Here is a 26,633-nt window from a genome sequence, read left to right on the forward strand (position 1 = left end):
AGAAAAATCAGATGCCTCCTGCCTTCAAGAAGCTCACAGCCTAGTAGAGAGAAATATACGCATAGCAAATATAGCAAAAGATGTATACCATGTACATAGACAATAAGAGTAATAAAATACAATAAGCTATGACAGAACCATGTGCAGGGTTTAAGGATTTGACACAAAGGACCCCTTATTGTTTGGGGAGGGAAGGAGATCAGGAAAGATGTCACAGAGCTGGTGACCCTAAGCTGGGTCTTAAAAGACCAGTAGGTGGCGATTCCCAAACAAGGGAGGAAAGGGTGTTTCAGGCAGAGGAAATTGTGGACAGAAAGCATAGGAACTAGAAACAGACACAACAGCCATCTCTTGAGACTTTCTGAAACAGGCAATGTCTGAAAGAGTAAGGAGTTGTTAACTGAATTTGCATATTCTATCCTCTTCCACAGAGGGCAAGCTCCTTAAGGGTAGAAATCATGACTTATTCTTCAAATTGGGGGGTGGCGGTGGGGGTGGGGAGTATGCCTATTTTAGGCCTCCCTGGTGACTCAGATGCTAAAGAATCTGCCTGCAATGTAGGAGATCCAGGTTCAGTCCCTGGGTCGGGAAGATCCTCTGGAGAAGGAAATGGCTATCCACTCCAGTATTCTTCCATGGAGAATCCCATGGACAGAGAAGCCTGGTGGGCTACAGTCCACGGGGTCGCAGAGTCGGACACGACTAAGCTACTAACACACACGTCTACTTTGGAATGGCAAACTGCTTTTAGCTTTTGTTCATATGTGAAAACTTATAACCAGAGTAAATTATTTCTCCCTTTAACCTTTTTCCTTGTCATTCTCATGGCTTCAGTTCAGTTCTTTCTTCATTCTTCTCCCTTTATGCCAATCACCTCCTTATAGGTGCTCCAATATTTTCTCCCTTTTATAGTTTTCAAACTACCCAGTTAAAAGATCATTCTGAGCTTATCATTTTCTTGACTTAAAAAATTATCATCTATTGGGAAATAAAAATCAAACAAAACAAACAAAAACATTACAAAAAAAAAAATCTCAACACGGGCATATAAAACTTTATTCACTAGAGTATCAGTCAGGCTTTCCTGCCCCTCCTCAACCATTCTCCCACCTCAGGCTCTCTACACAGCTGCCATTTCATTCTGTTCACTTTGCTAAGAATGCCCTATCACTTCTGCCTGGCAAACTCTCATTTATCCTCCAAAACCCAGTCAAGTCACGTAATAAGCTCCTTCTCCACTGCACATCACTCCTTCCTCAAGGCTCTCATAACATGGCTGCAAGCCTAATGGGTATGAATTTGACATACAAACTCAAATAAGAAATATCTCATTTGTTCATTTTCTTTAAATCTACTTGTGGTAGTTAGGATTTAGCTCCAGTTGGGTGTAAATAGAGACCCCAAATAACAGTAACTTAAATAAGACAAATATTTTTCTCCTTTACATAAAAAATATGAATTTGGCTGGTAAAACAGCTCCACCTTGCACTGGACTCCAGTCTGCTTCCAGCTTTCTGCCTCTTTCCAAGATGCGGCCTCATCTTTTCAGTCTAAGATTGAAAGGAATAAAGGACATACCCAACCCCCCTTTTAAGGTCATCTCTCTTAAATTACATGCAGCACTATCTTTCATATTCCATGACCAGGAAGTAGTCATGTGGCCACAGTTAGTGTCAAGGAGGGTTGGGAAATGCAATCTTTTTTTGGAGTAGCCATGGAAAGAAATCAGGGATTCTGTTTTTGTAGAAGAAGAAAATGGATGCTTCAGGAATAGCAATAGCCTCTACATCATCAAATGATTCTGCTTCTGAGACCCCACTCTACTTGGCTCTCGGAAAATACTCAGTCATTATTGGGCGTCCCTCTTGCCTCCAAGGCTTCCCTTGTGGCTCAGCTGGTAAAGAATCCACCTGTAATGTAGGAGACCTGAATTCGATCCCTGGGTTGGGAAGATCCCCTGGAGAAGGGAAAGGCTACCCACTCCAGTATTCTGGCCTGAGGAATTCCATGGACTGTATAGTCTACCGGGTCACTATAGAGTTGGACACGACTGAGCGACTTGCGTTTTCACTTTGCCTCCAAAGTTGAGCAGAGATTCCTGAGATATAGACAGATATAGACACAGACATAGATGTAGATATACAGTGTGGTATTAAACATTGCTCTAAGCATCTTCTCTGGTAACTCAGACAGTAAAGAATCTGCCTGCAATGCAGGAGACCCAAGTTCCATCCCTGGGTCGGGAAGATACCACGGAGAAGGGAACAGCAACCCACTCTAGTGTTCTTGCCTGGGAAATCCCATAGACAGAGGAGTCTGGCAGGCTATACAGTCCATGGGGTCGCAAAGGGTCGGACATGACTGAGCAACTAACACAGACACTAAGCATCTTACATGAATTACCTTATTTTACCCTCAAAAAAACCCTATGAGGTAAGAATTATCATTTCCTCATTTTATACATGCGGAAGCTAAGGCAAAGAGAGGTAACATACAGACAAAAGAGGAGTCTATCCTGACATTGGTCATCTACCCCCACAGATTAGGGTGAGAGGCCCATTGCCAGATCTCAAAGTGAAAGTGAAGTGAAGTTGCTCAGTTGTGTCTGACTTTTTGCGACCCCGTGGACTGTAGCCCTCCAGGCTCCTCCGTCCATGGGATTCTCCAGGCAAAAATACTGGAGTGGGTTGCCATTTCCTTCTCCAGGGGATCTTCCTGACCCAGGGATCGAACCCAGGTCTCCCGCATTGCAGGCAGACGCTTTAACCTCTGAGCCACCAGGCAAGCCCAAGAATACTACTGGAGTGGGTTGCCATTTCCTCCTCCAGGAGATATTCCCTGACCCAGCGATTGAACCTGGGTCTCCCATGTTGTAGGCAGACGCTTTACCATCTGAGCCACCAGGGAAGTCCTATTTAGCTCTTTGTTTCTTCCTGACACGCCTAGGGACTGATATGGTTAGCAAAACTGAGAGCCTTTAGTCAAAGGATTGCCATTCTGTCTGGACTCAGGTTCTCTCTTTTGTTAGGTTCTCTGGCAAGATACCAGACCTCTCTCTTTCCCACAACAAAACTGAAATAATCTCCCTCTGCAGACTTCTCAAGAATACTTCCTGGCTCCCCGGCCCTTCAAACAATCTCTTTAATTTGTGTAAACATGAAGAGCTCATTGTCTTGGGCTATTTCTGCTGTTTGCCACATCAAAATCCCAGAAGCAAAAATTTACGAAGCCCGGCCTCCTCCTTGGAATGGGAGGGGGAAGGAAAAACACAGAGGGCAACACCAAAACAAACCTCAAAAAATTTTTTGCACAGGCACTGCCGTAGCACTTGTCTTGAATCTCAGCTGTGAATATGATTGAGTCCCCAGCTCTGCGAACGGGCAGTGAACTCAAGGACAGAACTGGCGTCTTATCATCTTCCTGTTTACATTGCCTAACAAAGTGTCCAGCAAAGAAGCCCTCAATAAATGTTTGTGCGATATTGCTGAACAAAAAGTTTTGTAAGCAGTGCTGAAAGCTTTGCTGAAAGACTTTTCACAAGAATGATAGGTCTGTTTCATAACCTGTATTTTAATCATTCCTCAGAATCCAGAAGCCAAATGAGGTGCCATCGCCTCCCACTACTTCTGCAGCCATTCCTTCAGCAGTACCCCAAACCCAGCATGCGGTGGCCCAGCCCAGGGTGTCAACCATCCAGCAGGTACAAGAGTCTAAGTGAAGCGCAAGTGCCATGAACTGTGACAAGCAGGCACTATGATCATGACCCTCTTGTGTGGCACGATCGTATTCTCCTCTGGTGCAACTTCATCGTGCCCTTGGGCAACACGCTGCTATAGTCATGATAATCACTTTGTACTGCCGGCAGATGGTGTCAGTAGTTGCCCTGGCTTTGGGAACAGATTCTGTAACTTCATAGGCAAGTTTCATAGGAAAAGAAACTCAACAAATTAGTCTCTGATATCCCAGCTTTATGAAGGGCATGGATTACATATACAATGAGCTGCCAGCTCTCCCACTGGCCCAGGACTCTCATGAACCTCAGTGCATGGAGCTATTAAAAAATAAAAAATTCTACTTTCTAAGATACAGTAACCATTAAAATAACTTTCAGAAAATCTTAAAGTCTCTCATTCTTCAGGCTGATTATGCTGATGATGATAGTACACACTTATTGTAAAAACATTTAAAAATTACAAAAAGTATACCAAGCAAAAACTTAATCAATGTTCTACTTCTCTGCCCCCACTCTTCAGAGGTACCTCCTATTAATACTTTCTATCAGATAGTTTCAGGCATTTTCTTTGCATATCTATATGCATATCTTTCCAAACTCCAGGAGATAGCGAAGGACAGGGAAGCCTGGTGTGTTGCAGTCCATGGAGTCACAAAGAGTCAGACACAACTTAGTGATTGAACAGCAATGCATATACATTAAAATATGAAGTCATATTAATATAAACATACTTGTAATGTGTTGGTTGTATATTTAAATGTAAACATTGATGTATATAAAGACCTAAAACGTTAAAAAATTTTTTAAAATTTTCTTCAGCATACTTATCTGACCCATTTAGTAATGCAGAGGGGTCATATTTTAGTTCTAATCCAGTAGTTTTCAAACTGTGATCTGTGAAGCCTCAAGAGGCTATGGAACCTCTACAAGGCGTTAAGGTTCATTACTTAGCTCTGTTTGTAAGGGGCTGGTGACGGGTGGCATGTATTTACAGCCACCGTGATGTAGGAAGAAATAGTAATACAATCAGTTCAGCATAAAATTTGATGTCTGTGAATCATGACATAGAAAATGTCTTTGGTTTTAGATTAATTTCATATACCAAATTCTTTAGCTTGTTATACATATCTATCATCTATCTACCTACCTACCTGATAATTCTAGTAATGATGAATCTATTCTTGGTTCCCTTCTAACAGTGTCAGAGCCCTACAAACTATCTGCAAGGATTGGATGGAAAACCTATCATTGCAGCTCCTGTGTTTACAAAGGTAATCAAAATGTTACTTCTTTCTGCCATGGCTTTAAACACACCACAATACCCAAACAAAGTTGCAGGATCCAAGATTCACTGATTTTATCTCAGGATTTTGTTCTCTTATAAATACACTACAGGGTTTGGGTTTTTGTGGCAGCTGTTACCATGCCTCCTGAAGTCGCAGATGTCTAATAACAGTTTGTGTAATAAGGGAAAGGTCGCCCCCATCCCCTTTCGCCATGCTGATCTCTATGGCCATCCTACTGCTTTAAACACGGTAGCCACACCTACGTGTCAGGTGAAAAGGTTTCTAAGCACTCCACAGTGTTCTCTGGATGTCTTTGGTGCTCAGGGAGATGCAGTTACATGCTCTCAGAAGGCTTAATACAGACTTTGTCACTCAAAGACAAAGAGCTTTCTTTTTCTAATCCATAGTGTCAACTCAACTATTGTAGCGGCATCAAATTCTGAGTCTCATAATCTTTGTCTTTAGAACTGGAAATTTTACTCAGGAACTTTCTTTACAAATGAAAAAACAAAACAAAACAAAACAATGGTAGGCAGAGAGATTAAACAATGTATCCAATGTTACAGAACTTGGTAGAATCAGGACTAGAAACAAGTTCTCTCATTTCTGTCTGTTGTTCTTTCTCTTATATAACATACTTTGTTTTTATGTTGCCCAGGACAATAAATTGAAAGGTGAAAAACTGAGTCACACTGAATTTGTTTTGGTATCATGAAGACTACATGAATGAAGTTTATGCCTGGATTTATAATTTGTTCTTTATATGAATACCAAACTTAAACCCAGAGAGATCTTATCCTCTCAGAAGTATGTTTTAGAGCAATAGTTTTCGATCAGAGTTAATTTTGCTCCTCAAAGGACATTTGACAATGTCTGGAGACACTTTTTGATTTTCACAACAGGAGTTGGCATCCAGAGATACTGCTAAACATCCTGTAATACACAAGATGACAGCCTTCTACAACAAAGAATTATCCAACCCAAAATGCCAGTTAATCCTGGGGTTGAGAAATCATGGATTAGAGAAAAGTGTCCAAAAAAAAAAAGTGTCTTTTCCAATAAGTACTGATCCTAAAGGAGGAGCTAAATTCACAACTTCCACAGAAACATCAGTTTTAAGGCAAGTTCTACCATATAAGCTCATCCAAGATGGTTTTCCAAAATTAAGCAGAGTCTGAGTGAGACATGTTTATCCATGACCATATCAGGTGAGCAAACATTCTTATGTGAAACAAGATGCATCTCGATTTTTCAGATGTTTCCTGTAACCTGCTTTCAGAATTTAAGTTTTGCTCTTTTCAAAGACTAGCAGCAGGAAAGCAATGTGTTCTGATTTGGTGACTACCAGACTTTAATGAAGAGTTTTAAGTGTGTGTGTGTGTGTGTGTGTGTGTGTGTGTGTGTGTGTGTGATGTACCTAACAGAGCTACCTCTATTTGTCTTAGTTCACTGCTAAGTCACCTAGCCTGGAAACAAAGCTTTAAATGCTGAGAAATCTGAACACTCTGTCGTGCCGATTTGTCATAACACTACCTTTTTCAGGTAGTGCTGATTCTTCAAAGGTAACGAAATCACAGAATAATTTATTCTGTCCCAAACTGAAGTCTCCTCCCACTCTTCTCCTCACTACCATCTGCCCAACCAGACAGCAGAGAGGTGTTCTTACCTCCCTCCACACTTTCCGATCCTTTGGGGCTGCTGACTTCTCTGCATCTATATCACCTGGTACATATCTCTGATACAACATTTAGCACAATAATAAGAAGGTTTACTTTTCTATCTCTCCCAAGCACCTTAAAGCCTATCTCTAATATCTAGATAGGAGTCCACCATGATTATAATAGGTCCAGAACTATCTTTATTATTCCCAAAAGCCTAATAAGACTTTAAAAACTATTTTTGACATTTAATTTTCATGGACAGGTTAGTCACAAGTTAGCTGTTTTTGCGTGGTGACTGATTACCTCCCTCTAATTGGATGCTCTGATTTGCAGATGATATATATGCCTTTGATAAATAAAAATGAGAAAGTGAATTAGTCATCAGTGTATGCTGTTTATCAGATAAATCTCCAAAAATGTTAGCTCTGTGGTGGGAAAGCAATGTCTAACACAGAGACTCAAACTTCCGTGAGGCTTTCTCAGCCCTCGGAAAGTGTGGTTTTGTCTCCATAAATGGGATCAGGGCTGTTCAGATGCAGGGCTCTAGCGTAGCCTGTGGCTCAGATTCCAGAGGGACTTATCAGCAACAGTGTGCTTGCGTTAGTTTCCATGAGCGAGGGCAGAATTGAGGTCATCGTCACTGCCAGTGTCATTAGAAAATTTCTGAATCAGAGCCACTGATGATGGTAACCACGTGGCGTGAGCCGTGATAACCGATCATTGGCATATGTTTGCTTGGGTTTTTCCTTGTTCTATTTACTTCTTTAGGGACTTCTGGCATTCCAGTCCCTATGATTCACTTCTATACTGCCTAACAAAGCATTTCTCTGCCAATAATGTCATGAAGCCATTTTTTAAAGGGGCTTCCCTGGTGGCTCAAACAGTAGAGCATCTGCCTGCAATTCAGAAGACCTGGGTTCAATCTGTGGGTTGGGAAGGTCCCCTGAAGAAGAGAATGGCAAGCAATTTGAGGACAAAGTTTTATTTAACCCCTTCTACCTCCTTTGGTGATGGGGAAGTACTGGTATTATCTTCTGTTTAGAGAAGGTTAAAATGAAAAGGAGCATGCCCAGCAAAACAGTGGTAGAATTTGAAAGAAGTATGGGGTCCCATATGCTAGTTCATTGCTCTACTTATAGAGGATAACTTTTTTTAACCTTTTAATTTTATATTGGAGTATAGCTCAATATAGTATGGGCTTCCCTTGTAGCTCAATTGGTAAAGAATCTGCCTGCAATGCAGAAGACCTGGGTTCCATCCCCGGGTTGGGAAGATCCCTTGGAGAAGGGAAAGGCTACCCACTCCAGTATTCTGGCCTGGAGTCCACGACTGAGCGACTTTCACTTTCACTTTTCATAGCTGATTAGCAAAGTTGTGATAGTTTCAGGTGGACAGCAAAGGGACTCAGCCATATATATACATGTATCCATTCTTCCCCAAAGTCCCCTCCCATCCAGGCTGTCACATAACACTGAGGAGAGGTCCCTGTGCTATACAATAGGTCCTTGTTGGTTACCCATTTTAAATACAGCAGTATGTACAGGTCAATCCCAAACTCCTTAACTAGCCCTTTCCGTCATTCTTTCCCCCTGGTAACCATAAAATTCTTTCTCCAAGTCTGTGAGTCTGTTTCTGTTTTGTAAATAAGCTCTTCTGAAGGATGGCTATATTTTTAAATACTTTATGAGATAGACTATCCTCTATCCTTTGTACTGTACCAAAAACACTTTCCCTCTGTTTATGGGGGGAAACCAGTGCTCACACTCCTTGAGCATGATGGGAGGTAGATGATCAAATTGGAATCTTACTCCTGTCACTGCGCCCACTCCAACAGCAGCTGCTCGGGCGGGCTTTCAAGGCTGCAGCAGCACTGGGTCCAGCTGCTTCAGCAGTAATTTGAAGAGTGCAAAGGGGCAGGGGAAGTGAAAATTTGAAGAACGGCACTTCATTATATAATAGCAGAGGCAGGAAGCCCTGAAATAACTGGGCTGGTGGTTGGCTCTAGATTCCTGAAGATTACATGGGCCCCTCTCCCCAACCTGACAATTCCAGAGACTTCTCTGGCTCAATTGTTGCACTGGACACTCGTGACTATCTTGGAGCAAAAAAGGGTTCTTTATCAATAAAAACTGCTCTGATCCAACTCCAGCCTAAGGCACTATAGCATTCATTTCCAGCATCTCCCAAAGTGCAAAAACAGCCACTAGATTTAAAAAAGAGAATAAAGTGACAATATGAACCTTGTAGCTGATATCTTTTCAACCAGTAAGGGAGATGCCTTTTCTCAAGGATGTCCCTGCATTATATCTGTGGGTATGGATCTACTGAGCAGGAACTGTGTCCTTTCAAGTCACATTGACAGCACATGCACACAGCACTTGGTACAAAGCAGGAACCCAATAATATTTATTCTGTGGTGAATCACTTCCATTTCGGCTAAGAAGGAGTTGCTGCTTTCATCACTTTGTGGCTTCAGAGTGTCTTTAGGAGGAACAGAGAAAAAAAAATCCAATAGCAAATGGCTGTGGAAGGCATGCTTCTTAAGGCTGTGTTGTCAATTACCCCGCAAAGAATGTCTTCCTGGACGATCAGTACGGTGATGACACACAGGACGGATTTGCACTTTGGATACTGTTTACCTCAGCAGGTTGTAGACCTTTCATTATAGGGACTTTAATTCAAATCTGCAGTTCCTTGTTAAGACTAACTTAATCTTTGCTTGCGGGAAATGTTTCATGTCTTATTCATCTTCAGTGAAGTCAAGGTAAATATGATCAAGTCTTATACAATGTGCCAGTAGTAACAGCCTAAGACCTGCTGCTGTGTTGAACATGGCCCCACTCACAAAACGTTCAAATGGCGTAACTGATTTGGACAGTGATGTGAGCCAATTTTTTGTCATGAGACTTTTGTAGAAAAGCACAGCTTTCAGCAATAACAACTATCATTGTCCTTCAAAGCATGACCTTCAACAATCTTTTCTAAGTGGCTTATAAGATGACCCATGGCAACTCCTTTACTGAGTATTGATGGTGTGTCACGCTGGAACAAGCTTCCATCCCATATCACAGACACTTAACAGGCATATTCTATAACTGTAGTAATTCAAGTGTCTTGGCTATTGTCTCCAATAGAACACAGGTCTTGGCTTTCAATGTCAAGTGAGTACTTAAAACAAGCTAACATTGGTTGCAACTATGAGTAACATATTCTCTCCAGGAGGTCCTTCTGCAAGCGGGACTGGGGCTTCCCAGGTGGCCCTAGTGGTAAAGAACCCTCCTGCCAGTTTAGGAGACATAAGAAAGAAAAGTTCAGTCCCTGGGTCAGGAAGATCCCCTGGAGCAGGAAACGGCAACCCACTCCAGTCCTCTTGCCTGGAGAATCCCATGGACAGAAGAGCCATAGCATCACAGAGTCTGACACTACTGAGCCGACAGCACATACACACAGCACTGCCAGACTGAGACCTGGTTCGTATATCTGAACTGCAGGTCAGGTCAGAGTGAAGAGATTGACCTCATCCTGCTCACATTCATTCTTTAAATGCGCCATGCTTTTTAAATTCAATCCCTTCTGCAGCTGCTACTTTTTTTTTTTTAATTTATTTTGCCTCAAGAAAAAGAGACTTCATTATGTATGAATCCCAGGGAGATGTCTGATTGCCATTAAAGATTTCGATAGGATCCCAAACTATCATTTTTGCACAGAATTGGCTCAGATATCAAAGTGAAGGGCTTATTCACCAGCTTGCCAGGAGCATCCAAAACTCATTGATGTTCCCTACTTATAGAAAATATTCTTGTCACTAGAAGCCACTGTTTGCGAGTAGACAAGGAAAAACCAGGTTTTTAATCAAATAGCTCCTCATTACTTCAGAAACCACTCTGCAAATTCCATCCTGAACTCCTTCTGCAAACAAATTTGGGAATGCAAAACAAAAAAAACAAAACAAAACAAAAAAAACCCCAAACCCACCAACTTTTGTCTGTGGCGCCCCCTGGCAGTCACAATATCAACTTACACACCCTTCTCAGGTAAAAATCTCCTATGGTAGCTAAAGCCATGTGGTTCTCCTCACCCTGTTATTCCTTAGACAGATGTAAATATGATGGGTCCATGCACAAAATACCACATATTGTTAAGACAAGAGCTGCAAACAATCATAAAACATTTATCAGAGTGAATAACAAAAGCGAAAAACACTCTGGTCCATCCTTCTCCAAAGTGAAACGTAAAGTGAAAGTTGCTCAGTGTAAAGTGAAAGTGTCCAACCTTAGGCAATCCCAGGTACTGCAGCCCACCAGGCTTCTCTGTCCATGGGATTCTCCGGACAAGAATACTGGGGTGGGTTGCCATTTCCTACTCCAGGGGATCTTCCTGACCCAAGGATCAAATCCAAGTCTCCTACCCCCTTCTGAAGCAAGAGCCGATACCTAAATGCAGACCCCCAAATTGTAATAATAGGAAAGCCCGAATTATTTATTGCTAATAGAGCTTGTAGAGGAAGATAATCATAACCTTTCCCATGTTTGTGATCTTTCAGCCTATGGTAAAAATGTGCCCACACACATGCCAACAGAGCTTTTCACAATCAAATGAAGTACCAATAACACAAATGAATGTGCGACTTTAAGCTCACAAATCATGATGAGTGAAAGACAAGTTATGAAAGGAAAATGTGAGTTCTATTCTCCCATAGAGTCTATTGCAGAATAGACTGATATTTTACAGTTGAAAGTGATTTTTGTAAACTTTTTTTTTGGTGGAAGTTTGGAAGAGCATTTAATGATGCCTTCACAAAATTATGACATATTTTACCATGACCCAAAACTTCACAGGCAATTATGATTATATAGAGATTGCCATTCTATATATGCCTCAACAGACTCTGAGGCTATACTGTAAAGAACACATACAGAAAACAAAATAGTGGAACAAACATCAATTTCCAGGACTACAGAAAGTTGACAAGCAAGCCAAGAAAATAGATTTCCCACCTCATGGAACATTCTTAGGTGGAAAAATACATTACTTTCTTTTAAAAAAAAGTTTTTATTTATTTATTTTTTGGCTGCCCTGCGTCTTTATTGCTGTTCAGGCTTTTCTCCAGTTATGGCAAGTGAGGGCTACTCTCTAGCTGTGGCGCAGGGGCTTCTTATTGTAGTGGCTTCTCCTGTTTCAGAGCACAGACTCTAGAACGCTGGGGCTTCAGTAGTTGCAGCAGGTAGCCTCAATAGTCGTGGCTCCCAGGCTGTAGAGAACAGGCTCAATAGTTGTGGCGCTCGGGCTTAGTTGCTCTGCAGCATGTGGGATCGTCCCAGACCGGGAATTGAAACCCAGGCCTTCTGCACTGCCAGGCAGATTCTTTTACCACTGAGTCACCAGGGAAGCCCCCCAAAATACATTACTTTCATAACGAATACACCTAGTTTATACTCAATATAAGTTTATGCAATTTTTAAAATTGTTATTATTTCTGAAAACCAAACTCTACTTGGGCATTTTCTCAAAGGAAGCAGAATGACTTTACTGAGAATTAGTATTTTTGCAAACCCTCAGAACATTTTGCCTAGTATTTGTCTGGCTCTACAACAGAGAAGGAAGAAGACAGTGAGGAAAACATATCCTATGGGCACAGATGAGTATGTCTTTAAAAATAGATTTGATGTATATCCACCGAATTGAAGCTGCTGGAAATGTACAAGATTTGGAGAAAACCCAAACACAGAAGCAATAGTGCCTTTTTGGAAAACTCAGCACTGGAAGTTCAGTTCAGTTCAGTCGCTCAGTCGTGTCCAACTCTTTGTGAACCCATGAATTGCAGCACGCCAGGCCTCCCTATCCATCACCAACTCCTGGAATTCACTCAAACACGTCCATCAAGTTGGTGATGCCATCCAGCCATCTCATCCTCTGTCGTCCCCTTTTCCTCCTGCCCCCAATCCCTCCCAGCATCAGGGTCTTTTCCAATGAGTCAACTCTTCGCATGAGGTGGCCAAAGTACTGGAGTTTCAGCTTTAGCATCATTCCTTCCAAAGAACACCCAGGACTGATCTCCTTTACAATGGACTGGTTGGATCTCCTTGCAGTCCAAGGGACTCTCAGGAATCTTCTCCAACACCACAGTTCAAAAGTATCAGTTCTTCGGCACTCAGTTTCATTCACAGTCCCAACTCTCACATCCATACATGACCACTGGAAAAACCATAGCCTTGACTAGACGGACCTTTGTTGGCAAAGTAATGTCTCTGCTTTTTAAGATGCCGTCTAGGTTGGAAGTAGATTCCAAAAATAGATACTTTTTGGTTCTAACAATATTCTTCTCATTACAGATGTTACAAAATTTATCAGCCTCTGAGGGTCAGCTAGTTGTCTTTGAATGCAGAGTAAAAGGAGCCCCATCTCCTAAAGTTGAGTGGTATAGAGAAGGGACCTTGATAGAAGATTCTCCAGATTTTAGAATTTTACAGAAAAGTAAGTCAATGCTTTTAAATTATTTTTTAAATAATTTTTAGAAATTTATTGTTTACATTATTTTTATAACTTAACAGTGAATTAAAATGTAATAAAAATAAAATAAAAATCACTTATAATCATAATCCATCAAACTAAGCCCTGTTAATATTTTGGTGTACATTCTCCAAAACTTTTTCCATGTATTTTTTTTTAATTGAAGAAAAATTGCTTACAGAATTGTGTTCTTTTCTGTCAAACATCAACATGAACCAGACATAAGTCCAGATATATGTCCCCTCCCTCTTGAACATGCATGTTTTTTAAGTAAAAATAAATGATTTTTTGTAAATTGATTTTTCACTCAATATTTCATGAATATCTTTCCATATTAATACAGATCTTTTTTACCTTTAAAAATAAATCAATTCAATTTCATATTTACTTAATCACCTATTGTTGAAAATGTAGAATGTCCAAAAATTTTTACTATTATAAACTATATCTCAAAGCATGTTAACAGAGAATATCTATGAATAAATTTGAGCAGAATTATTATTGTAAGTTGACAATTTTTAAGCTTTTAATATAAATTGCCATAGTGCCCTCCAAAAAGGTTGAACTGAATTTACAATGATCATATAATTGATCACCCAATTTTGGAGAGTAAAAGAAGGTACTCTTAATCATTATTCAGAGATTGCAGGAATAAACCAGATATCTGTCCCAGCCGAACTGGGACACATGCTGTTCCAGTTACATTCTACTACAACCAGAAATACATGGGAAATCCCTTTGTCTTAATACCTTCATTAACAATGGACATTAAATATTTTTTAATCTTCACTAATTTTATAGGTCCAAAATGAGAACACCTGTTTTAATCTGCACTTCACTAATTAGATGTGGGACGGAACTTCTTTTTCATATTTATTAGGTCTTTAAATTTATTTTTTTAAATACCTATTCATATCATTTGTTCGTTATTTATTTGGGTTTTATTTTTTATTGTAATAAATATATATGTGTGTGTGTGTATCCAAGTGGTTAATTCTTCTTTTCTTGTCATGCAGTGCTTTCAGCTTGATACATTTCAGTCATAAATATGCTGAAATTTGTTCATTTTTTTCCTGTCTATCACAAAATAGATTAGATATATGAATCAAATTACTATCAGGTTTAACAGCAGCAGCAACAGCAACAAGAATATTCTGAATACCATTTAAGCTGAGAAAAAAAAGAAAAACCCTCACTAGTTTTATCAGTGTTAAAGACTGTTCTGCGTGAGTGCAATTCCATAAACATTAGTTGAGCACCTGTTTTAAGTACCAATCAGGCACTTTCAGAAATGCCAAAGAATTTTAAAATAAAAACTGCTCTTGAGGAACCTGTCATCTATCCTGAGGCTCTTAATATTAGAAACCTTAGGGCAGGAGGTATATTCTACATTATATCAAGATGTGATAGCCCAAAGCCAAGAATGATCTCTCAGTCTTCACAAAATTTTTCAGGTCAGGCTGAATGAAAACAATAAAAATAAAGCATCCTGAATACCAGCTAATTCAGGAAGTTTTCCCAACCTAAGGTTTGCATGTCTCAAGTGGAACCCAGGTATGTCCCAAGATGCAGCCACATCATTTAAGTAGCAGCAGTTCTCTCTTGCTGTTCTTCTATGGTAAATATCCTGTCCCCATTAAGGTCATTGGTACTTAGGTCATTTTGCTTAACATTTACAGATTAGCTTAGTCAAATTGCTCATGAGTATGCAGAAAAAAATTGTGAAATTCAGTGGGAAGCTTCTGATGAAAATATCACCTCTCAGTAAAATGAATGCTCAGAATCTTTTAATTTTTTTTCCTTTTAGAACCTCGGTCCATGGCAGAGCCAGGTAAAGATCATTTTAACTTTCATTTTCATGTGATCAGTGATTTGAAATATGTAAAACATATTGCAGTTATACTGGTGTCAAGAAAAAAAAGTTTTAGGAAGAAGATCGAAGCTGACTCTAGCTATTACTGAAGGAGAAGGAAACGAGGAGCATGTACAAATCTGAAATATATATTCAATACCTATTGTGAATACAGTTAGTTCTGGGTTGTTGAGGAATGTTTCTTAGGAATATTTTCCCTCTAAGGAATATTCTTAGGAATATTTTCCTACTTATGATTTCCTTCACCTGGGCTGAGCAATTTCCATGATGCTAGACCAATTCCAGTTCTACAGCCTATGTTACTCAAAAGTTATGCATCAGATTTTGAAATTCACAGAATCAACTCAGAATCAATACAATGTTAGTGGTGTTATTAGATTAGGTTGGGAGGATATTAAGATGACACAGAAGCTCTTACCTCTAGAAAATACAAGTCATTCACAAACCACAGCGTAAACATCTGAATGTCCTCTCTGTGATCACCCTGAAAAATAAGATTGTATTTGTGTCCATGGGTAAGAATCATGGCTTGGAATTTCATTATTATAATTCTTTCTCCCAAAAACTGAATGGGAAAGCATTCCTAATACAGACACTGAACAGAAAGGGGTGGCAGAGCATGAGATGGTTAGACAGAATCACCAACTCAATGGACATGAATCTGAGCAAACTCCGGGAGACAGTGAAGGACAGGGGAGCCTGGTATGCTGCAGTCCACGGGGTCGCAAAGAATCAGACATGACTTAGCAACTGAACAACAATAATCCATGTTGCATAACCTTGGATTATGCAGTAAGTAGGCCCTTGGGGATACAGTAAAGACCACAGTGGTCTTACACTAAGCATTGTTTGCAGTGGAGAAGCATTTTTCCCCTTGAAAATATTTCAGTCTTTTGATACTTTCAACCAGAACAAGCTTTTTCACTAGGTAGTCTCATACACAAAATAATTTCAGAGTTACTCTATAGAGGTCCATGTCCAAAACTAAGCTCAAGCTCCACAATCTAAAATTTCATGTCCAGAGAGTTCTTCCTTCCACCTTGTATAATACAAATACCCTTTGGAGACAGAATATTTTATCAGGCAGGTATAGTGTAGTCTGAATAAATTTATCAGATCATTTTCTGAATGCAGGTTCCTGAAAGCTGAGAGAGCAAATGTTTGGGAAGGGGAACAGAGAGAAGGAAGCATAAGCCTCAGAAAAAGGACAGAGAGGTACCAAAAACCAAACTTCGCCTCTCCATCATTTAAGATTCTTTGGGCAGCAAGCAAAGAAAACCTAACCAAACGTGGCTTAAGCAACAAGAAAAATCTATCTTGTCACATTGCAAAATGCCCTAAGAAATGGCAGTCTTGAGACTGCTTAATTTTGCATCTCAGATCATCGAGGACCAAGCTTTTTTCCTCCCCTCATTCTGTCACTTTCAGAGTATCCTCTTAAGCTGGCTCTACTAATATACCCAAAACAGCAGCCACAGTTCTGGGTATTACATGCAGATGACAATGTCCAGAGGCAAAAATAGGGAATACTGCTCTCTGTTATTCCTTTTAAAGAGCAAAGAAAACTTTCCCAGAAACTCCCCAGGATACTTCCCCTAATATCTTATTGATCAAAATTGTGCGTCACATGCCACCATCTAAGCAAGAACAGAGTTAGCATGACTGGTTAGCATGACCAATCACAATTCACCAACCAAGGCTGAGACGCCAGTCTGCCTTGAAGCCTATGGTCACTTCAGTGAGGGTAGACAAAGCCAGGATTCTATTCATAAGGAGTAAGGAAGACGAAGAGTTAACTGAGCAGGTACTCAGCACTGTCTGCCATGGCCTCCTGTCCGGTTCTCCTAGAAGTTGTGCAGCTAATTCAATCCAGTTATCACGAAACACTGAGACGCCAAGTTTCTAATACAACTTTGCTTTTGTTAATTTTGTTTTTAATGTCAGTTCTACTGAGTGATAACTGGAGGTTTATGTTACCATCTTATATCTCACTTCATTAGTTGCCAAGGAACACCTAACTATAATAATTTAAGGCTGTAATCATATGATTCTATCTGGGAATCGTTTCAGCAGTTACTCAAAGGGGGTTCATGCTCTGTATTGGAGTAATCTTAAAAGAATTATCATAGCATCACAAAAGAAACTGTGCATTTCACTTTTCTTTCACCCAGAATTCTAAGTTGCTCTACCGACTAATTACTAGTAGCTAAGCAAAATATTTACTGTCCAGTTTTAAATTATGGCCTTCATTTAAAATTACCTCATGACAAAAGTTCCCCACAGAATAGGTCACAAAAAAAGAAGAAAATAGTTCTCCATGGAAATAGTGAGATGTGGGTTTAAAAATCATTTTTTTCAATCCTTTTAGTTCACACAGAACTCCTCTTGCTTTTTAAAAAAATTTATTTAATTTTAATTGAAGGATAATTGCTTTACAATATTGTGTTGGTTTCTGCTATATATCAGCATGAATCAGCTATAGCCTCCTTTTGCTTTAAATCCTTTGTTTTTGTGATTTTAAGCTTATTGTTTCTTGGTTCTACTTTTGTTTTCTGGACTGATGACATAAAAACATAATATTTATGAATCCATAATCTGTATTATATTATTATTAAATTCTCTTGCTGACTGTCTGCATGGAGTTATTCATTTTACATCCTTTGGCTCATTTGGTCTGCTAACCAGTCAATTCAATCAAATAATTGGACTAATTATTTTCAAACGATATAATCATCTTCTTCTATTGACTTTTATAGAATCACTATCTAACATCAGAAAATTCCATAATTCCATTTCCATAAAAAGTCAGTAACCATCTCTGCTTTATTGGCTTTAGAGGAGATCTGTACTTTGGTCATTGCTGAGGTATTTGCAGAAGACTCTGGGTGCTTCACATGTACTGCAAGCAACAAGTATGGCACAGTGTCAAGCATTGCCCAGCTAGATGTGAGAGGTAAGGATTCTTTCAATGCCGTAACCGTCTAGACCAGGGATTCCCTAACCCCCAAGTCAGTACCAGTCCATGGCCTGTTAGGAACTAGGCCACACAGCAGGAGGTGAGTGGCAGGTGAGCAAGTGAAGCTTCCGCTGTATTTACAGCTGCTCCCCATCTCACTTTACTGTTTGAGTTCCACTTCCTGTCAGATCGGCAGCGGCATAATAAATGTAGTGCACTTGAATGAATCATCCTGAAACCAACCTTCCCAACCCCAGTCCATGGAAAAATTGTTTTCCACAAAACCAGTCCCTGGTGCCAAACCATTGATTTAGACTATGATTTTGAATATGAGTATGAAGAGTATACTTTACCCTTTCTTACTGCTTTTTATATGAAGCTAGTGTGGCTCTCCTAAAATGTTTTTGAATTATTGAGGAAAGTGTTCCTGAACAGAATTCAATTTCTAATTTCTTATCGCATTTATCTCCACCATCTCAGTCATCCTGCTGTTATTTATTATATTCCCTAAGAAAACATCTCCTTGGTCTTACACAGACTACTAAAATTCTTTCCAAAATGCTACTTAGATTTTTTTGAGTTTTTTCCCCCTGTATCCTTACCATTCTTTAATGCCTCAGATTGTGTTTTCTGTTTTTGACAAGCATCTTTTATTAGCACATTCACCTAAGTTGGATTCCTGCCCCAACTCAGGTTTACAGTCCTTTCTCAGTCTTGTTGAGTAAGGCTAATGGCTCAGGTCCTGTTATCCTTTCAGGAAATGAAGATCTCAGAAACAATGGGTCTCTTCACTCAGCCAATTCCACCACCAACCTGGCTCTTATTGAGCAACAGACATCCCCACCCAACCCAGAGCCTCCTGTGGAACAACCCCCTAAACCCAAACTGGAAGGGGTCCTGGTGAACCACAATGAGCCCCGGTCCAGCTCAAGGATCGGGCTCCGTGTGCACTTCAACCTGCCTGAAGATGACAAAGGAAGCGAAGAATCCTCTGAGGGTGGCATGGTGACCGCCCACCAGACCAGGCCAGATTCCTTCCAGGAGAGATTCAATGGACAGTCAGCAAAAATCTCTGAGCCTTCCTCACCCGTCAAAGAGCCCCCTCCAGTTCTGGCCAAGCCCAAACTGTAAGTAAAAATTAGAATGGATAACCAAGAGTGCCTGTGACCTTCTCTGAGTCTGCCCTTCTTAAAAATGATGAAGCTGAAAAGGAGAATTATGAAATGAGAAAACACACATTAAATGCTTTGCAGATCATATATCCTTACATCAGTGTAAATGTGCTATTACTATCATCCTTACTATTCATATTCTACTTCCAAGAAATGTTACATCTAAACTGGCTCAAAAAGATATTTGTCCTATACTAGATTTTTTTGAGTTTTTTCAGGTGAAGCACTTCTGCACTTTTCTGTTTTAATAAAGCTTTTTTGACTCAGCTTCTTGAGCCATTTTACCTTTTGGCTACACTGAGCAGCTTGCACAATCTTAATTCCCCAACCAAAGATCCAACTGTGTCCCCTAAAGTGGAAGCATAGTCTTAACCTCTGTACTGTCAGGGAAGTCGCTCCACTTCCTTCAGTATTTTTTGCACCTGAATTTTTTCCTTTTTAAAAAAAATTCAGATATAGTTGATTTACAATGTTGTGCTAGTTTCTGATGTACAGCAAAGTGATTTAGTTATACATATGTATTCCTTTTCAGATTCTTTTTTCTTGTAGGTTATTACAAAATATTGAATATAGTTCCCTGTGCTAAAACTGCCTGGATTTTAAAACCCAAATTTGCCACTTCTGGGCTCTTATAAATATCTTTGTGTCTATTGGTCTGTTTTTTCAATTAATTTATTTTTAACTGAAGGATAATTGCTTTATAATTTTTGTATTGGTTTCTGCCGTACATCAACATGAATCAGCCATAGGTATACACAGATCCTAGGGGCCGCCCCACTTGAACATTCCTCCCACCTCTATACCATTCTTACAAAGCCCTTTCTTAGGTCTAATAATCTTTACAGCCTATAATTTCATCTTTATTTCCCATTTCTACTTCAGCTTAAGTTTTTATACTCATTATAGAAAAGATATCAACTGTTTTTTAGATAGTTCCTTGATATGGCTAGATATGCTGTGGTAACCACAGTAGGCTTCATATAAATGTAATGGGATGAAAGAAGTCATAAAAATTCAGTCACCTCTGAATTTGATGCACTTGTGGCCCAAACCCTCTTCAGAGCTTCCATCAGCGTCCTGTTGCAATATTTAATGTGCATTCATAGTAAAGCAAACATTGAACGTGATAGTACTATTACGTTCTGTTTGATCCACACATCAAAGTGATAAAAATTACATTGATAACTACATAGACCTTTAAATATCAACAATGAAATTTATAGTAATAGGACTCCCATCATGTGTTCCTTGGTGCTGATCACAAGGTACTCACTGGAAGCAGGTCATGTTGCTTAGTTTTATATTTTTCTCCCTACCACACAAATTCTGGGCATAAAATTAAATGTTACAAAACATACAAGTCACACCCAGAAATACTTCAGTTCAGTCACTCAGTCTTGTCTGACTCTTTGTGACCCCATGGACTGTAGCATACCAGGCCTCCCTGTCCATCACCAACTCCCAGTATTTACTCAAACTCATGTCCATTGAGTCAGTGATGCCATCCAACCATCGTATCCTCTGTTGTCCCCTTCTCCACCCGCCTTCAATCTTTCCCAGCATCAGGGTCTTTTCAAATGAGTCAGTTCTTCCCATCAGGTGGCCAAAGTATTGGAGTTTCAGCCTCAGCCTCAGTCCCTCCAATGAACATTCAGGATTGATTTCCTTTAGGATGGACTGGTTGGATCTCCTTTCAGTCCGAGGGACTCTCAAGAGTCTTCTCCAACACCACAATTCAAAAGCATCAATTCTTCAGCTCTCAGCTTTCTTTATAGTCCAACTCTCACATCCATACATGACTACTGGAGAAACCACAGTTTTGACTAGACGGACATTTGTTGGCAAAGTAACGTCTCTGCTTTTTAATAGGTTGTCTAGGTTGGTCATAGCTTTTCTTCCAAGGAGCAAATGTCTTTTAATTTTACAGCTGCAGTCACCATCTACAGTGATTTGGGGGGCCCCCAAAATAGTCTGTCACTGTTTCCACTGTTTCCCCATCTATTTGGCATGAATTGATGGGACAGGATGCCATGATCTTAGTATTCTGAATGTTGAGCTTTAAGCCAACTTTTTGTACTCTCCTCTTTCACTTTCATCAAGATGTTCTTTAGTGGCTCTTCACTTTCTGCCATAAGGGTGGTGTCATCTGCATATCTGAGGTTATTGATATTTCTCCCTGTAATCTTGATTCCAGCTTGTGCTTCATCCAGCCCAGTGTTTCTCATGATGTACTCTGCATATAAATTAAACTTCTGTCCCCTCAAAGTTCTGCCAGTCACAGGAAACAGGAATTACTTGAAGTAAAAAGAAGGGAAGAGGTTATTGTAGGGATATAAGCAGGAATGCGAAACAAAACACAGCCAGGCCTTGTACAGAGAAGGAGAGTAGGGAGCTAGTGATAGCTTACGGTGAACAATGTCGGATTCGTGATCTCCAAAGAAGATTTAGCTTTGGGACCAGGGACCAGGTTTGATCACTCAAGAGCTTTCGTGTAGCAGAGTTTTATTAAAGTGAAAAAGGGACAGAGAAAGCTTCTGACATAGACATCAGATGGGAGATGTGAGTGCCCCCCTCGCTAGTGTTAGCAAAGGAGTTATATACTTTTTCAATTGGTTATTATAGTAAATCAAAAGAATGTCTCAAAGTTGTAAAGATCTTACTAGGCCCACTCCCACAATTTACTTTTTAAGATGACAGGATTAGAACTAACAATAGAAAGATCTTACCAGACCCAGTCCCATAATAAACATTCTAAAATAACAGGATTAGTCAGAAGGTTTTCAAGGAGAAACTGTCCTCAAACAGGATACATTGTTGTTATATAATTCTTAGTACAGAGTTTAAACTGAGTCCTTTGTTGTGTAATCATCAGTTCTGGGCTTAAAGAAACAAATATTTTATGAGACTAAAACTAAGGAATGTAGAGGAAAAAAAAAAGACATTTGTCCCTTTTTCCTCCTTGAAAATTCCAGACCCTTATCTCCTCCTCAAGAGCCCCAGATCCCTCTCTCTCCTCCTCAGGGACCCTGGACTTATCAACCTGCCTAGGAACTGACTCTCTCATTAGGAGCTAGGATCACATACATGGTCAGTTGGGTTTCTATCTGGTGTTCATGCTCCGTCCTGAGCAGCCCCTTGCTTCCTCTTTGCATATCCTCTCCACTCTTCTCTCTTAGAAGCCTCATCAACTCATATCTGGCCCATAATGACATGTCCTTTCATGATTTGTGTCAAGTTCCACTGTTAACTAGGCTTCCCTTGTGGCTCAGCTGGTAAAGAATCTGCCTGCAATGCAGGAAACCTGGGTTCAATCCTGGGACGTTGGGAAGATCCCCTAGAGAATGGAAAGGTTATCCACTCCAGTATTCTGGCCTAGAGAATTCCATGGACTCTATAGTCCATGGGGTCTCAAAGAGTTGGACACCACTGAGGGACTTTCACTTTCTTTTCACTGCTGACTACATCGTTCTCAGCAGCTCCATTCCAAATACCAATTAGCCCATCCTTGCCAGGTGCAGAGGATTTAGGTTTACAGGGAAGAAGAGTCAAATGGGTCAAATCACAACTGTGTGCGAAGGCAGTTCTCAGAGAAACAAGTCGTGGGTACCGGTAACCCCAGACAATCCATTTGCCATTTTGTAGAGCCTCCTCTTACTATTAGATTTACTTTCATGTTGCAGAAAGTCCAAAGTAACAGTGAGTTAAATACATGAGGGTTTATTTTTCTATGAAATAAAGGAATTAGAGGGGCTGCTGGGACTGTTATCAGGGCTCTGTAGTCATTAAGAAGCCAGTCTTTTATCTTCTGCTCTGCCACTTTAGCACTGGCTTCTTCTCCAAGAACCCTCATGGTCCAAGATGGATGATGGTGGTCTAGTCATCACATCTGCATTTCAAGCATCAGAAAGAACAAATGGGTAGAAGTCGTGATATTACGGTCTTTTAAAGGAGTCTTCTAAGGACTCACTCCAAATCATCTGCTTATATTTCACTGGCCAGAACTTAGTCACATGGCATACTAACAATAAAGGAAGCTGGGAAGTGTAGTCTTTGGCCGCACAGGTTGGCTCCAGGAGTAAAACCAATCCCTTCACAAAGGAGAGAATTAAGTAGCCAGCCAGCAGTAGCTACCACATGAAATTTTCAATGAATATAAAAATTCTACTAAGTTATGTAGTGACGCCCTCTAAAACTCCAGTCCTCAGCACTATATAATTCTTTAATATGTTTTGCCTTCCTTAACTTTTGTATTAGAGACAAGAATATGCGCGTGGATGCTCCCCGCTTCCTCCACTTTTTCTTCTTCCCTCTCTCTCTCTCATACACATACTCCCTTTGTGAATCCACATGCTTACACACTTTCTTACTGGTTTTAACCTTATTGATGTTAATCTTTTAGGTTTTACATATTGACTCAGCAGTCTTGAGGATACCATTTTCTGCTTGTTCTTCAATTTGCCATTCATATAGAAAATAGAATTCTTATAGATCTTAAAACTGCAAAGGGAAGCTGTAATTTTTAAACACTATCATCAAAACCTAGATAATTTAGACTTTGAAAATTTCAGCTTGAATATTAAGCTATCTAAAGAAGTGATTCTTCATCCTGGCTACACCCTAGAATAAAATGTAGGGCTTCTGAAAAATATTTATGCCTTGCACCCCAGCCGAATCATAATCTCTCCACAGATTATTCTTAGGTATAGCCAGTTGGAAACTACAAGTGTAAAAGTTGGTAAACCTGACTTACAACCCTTTGTCACCCCACCCAGCCCCATACACACATTCCTCCATGGCCAGAAAAACAAGAATAAACATTTAAAGTGGATAAAATGTCAGAGACAAAATGAGAATGTACTGGGAAAACGTATGCTTTGGGGACAAGTGTTTCTCTAGAGCAGTGGTTCTCAGTCTTGGATGCAGGCAAGAATCACCTAGAGGCCTGCTATTCAAAGCACTGGCGTCCCCTTGGGGCCTGATAGAAATACAGGCTCTAGTATTCCACTAGGACCTACTGAACCAGAAGCCCTGGGGGTGGGACCCAGAAATCTATCTTTTTAACAAGCCCAACAGAGGATTCTGAAGCTCGCTGAAGTTTAAGAACAATTCACCTACACTTAAAAACTATGCCTGGATCCTTTCCCAGGCCAATTGACTCTCTAGCCAGTGGTGCCTAAATTAGTGAGGTTTGTTTGCCTTTTATGCTCTCTGCACAGCCAACATGATTACCACTGCCAAAACCACAGCTAAATCTGATTGCAGGGACATATTTACCCAGAATTAGTTATCTTAATCACCAAATGTTTCAATTACCAACAGAGGCAGGGAACCCCTGACTTGCAGCACTTGCCAATTTTCTCCCACCAGGGATGATTTCAAGTTACTAAAGAAAGATCATTGAACTGGGAATTGGGATGAGGTATGCACAATCTTCTCTCCAGAGCCAATGAGAGCTGGCTCCAGATCACACCGCCCCAATTGTTGTCACCAAAACTGCTTTCAAAGGTACTTGATACAATAGCCCAAGTTTGTTCTGCAGTGCTTGTCATGAAGCCTTGACATTTTATCTCAACCACTTAAGATCCCTAAGAAATTCTTTCATATTCCAGAACCACAATAAGAAGCAACCTTAACATTTTTGAAACCCATGTTCATTCTTACAAATCTTAAAACTGGTATCTGTAGTTCAGAAACTGAAAATTTTAATAGCCACAATTTGTTGATCACTCAACTGATTTAGGTGATTCATCTACCAATTCTCACAACAATGTGAAGAGAAATTATTTACTCCTTTTTTACTTATGAAGAAATCGGGGTTGAAAAAACCTAGAAACCACCCAGAACCACACACATAATCAGTGGCAGAGCCAGGATTAGGATCTAAGTCTTTCTGCAGAGGCCATATTCTTGAGCATTAAGCTTTAATTAAGTTGTGACAAAAGAAAAGATATTTTCAGATAACCCGAGAGAGTTGATAATCTACAGAAAGAAAGCTTTGGTATAACCCTGATTTCAGAAATCCTCAGAGCAACAAGATGGGAACAGCTGAGCGTATAGCAGTTTATGATAGGCTGTTATTTTGAATTAGAGAGGTTGCTCAGGGTTTTGTATACTTTGTAATTAACTTTTCCTTTCTTCTTTCACTGCAATGTGTATCATTATTAAATAGTAAATTCTATAACTAAGTTGAATGACAACAACAAATATGTTATCTGTAAATAACCACTCATTATTTGTGTTACATGCATATATAGAAAGATTTTTTTAAGCCCTGAATAGTTCACACTATCTGAGGCATATTTGTATATCCTATAGCACCTAGCAAAGTAAACATACAGAAGATTCAATAAAAGCTTGTTGACTACTAGAATTGACACCTTTCCCTGTTGTAATGAATAAGCAAATTGAAACAGGTGTTTTAAATCCCTTCTGAAACAAGATAGAGCTTAGTAACATTTGGAGAAAAAAAGTCATGTCCAACTCTTTATGACACCATGGACTGTAGCCCGCCAGGCTCCTCTGTCCATGGGATTCTCCAGGCAAAAATACTGGCTGCTGCTGCTGCTGCTGCTGCTAAGTCGCTTCAGTCGTGTCTGACTCTGTGCGACCCCATAGACGGCAGCTCACCAGGCTCCCCTGTCCCTGGGATTCTCCAGGCAAGAACACTGGAGTGGGTTGCCATTTCCTTCTCCAATGCATGAAAGTGAAAAGTGAAAGTGAAGTCGCTCAGTCGTGTCCAACTCTTCGCGACCCCATGGACTGCAGCCTACCAGGCTCCTCCGTCCATGGGATCTTCCAGGCAAGAGTACTGGAGTGAGGTGCCATTGCCTTCTCCAGAGGACCTTCCTGACCCAGGGATCAAACCCAGGTCTCCTGCATTGCAGCAGATTCTTTATCATTTGAGCCATCGGGGAGGCCTATCAATCAAAGAGACACATTATTCTCAGAATTCTTCCATGGAGAAGGCACTGGCACCCCACTCCAGTACTCTTGCCTGGAAAATCCCATGGACGGAGGAGCCTGGTAGGCTGCAGTCCTTGAGGTCGCTAAGAGTCGGACATGATTGAGCGACTTCACTTTCACTTTTCACTTTCATGCCTTGGCGAAGGAAATGGCAACCCACTCCAGTATTCTTGCCTGGAGAATCCCAGGGACAAGCGAGCCTGGTGGGCTGCCGTCTATGGGGTCACACAGAGTCTGACACAACTGAAGTGACTTAGCAGCAGCAGCAGCACCATTGGATTGAGTATGGTGGTGGTATTGGCTTGTCACTTTTCACCTATAATGTTTCCTTTTAGGGTCCAGAAAATAAATATCTCTTTATTAGAATAGCTGCAGAGTTGCCTCTCTAAACAGTTGACTTGCTTGTATCTTATGGACACTGTAACTATAACTTATTGTGTTTCCCTTTTTGCATAGGCTACTAGGAAGCTCAGAAAAAA

The 26,633-nt window shown here is 40.3% G+C and overlaps 1 protein-coding gene across 1 annotated transcript in view; it reads left to right on the forward strand.

Moving 5' to 3' along the window:
* The window catches only part of MYPN (myopalladin), a 93,316-nt gene that overhangs the window by 30,304 nt on the left and 36,379 nt on the right, over positions 1-26,633 (forward strand). The window contains exons 5-10 of the mRNA XM_069571807.1: positions 3,586-3,700; positions 4,933-5,004; positions 13,013-13,154; positions 14,998-15,021; positions 17,900-18,016; positions 18,777-19,146. Coding sequence (XP_069427908.1) covers positions 3,586-3,700; positions 4,933-5,004; positions 13,013-13,154; positions 14,998-15,021; positions 17,900-18,016; positions 18,777-19,146 — 840 coding nt within the window. The remainder of the gene's footprint in view (positions 1-3,585; positions 3,701-4,932; positions 5,005-13,012; positions 13,155-14,997; positions 15,022-17,899; positions 18,017-18,776; positions 19,147-26,633) is intronic.

The sequence above is a fragment of the Ovis canadensis genome, chromosome 25 (genome assembly GCF_042477335.2).
Source record: "Ovis canadensis isolate MfBH-ARS-UI-01 breed Bighorn chromosome 25, ARS-UI_OviCan_v2, whole genome shotgun sequence".
NCBI lineage: Eukaryota > Metazoa > Chordata > Mammalia > Artiodactyla > Bovidae > Ovis > Ovis canadensis.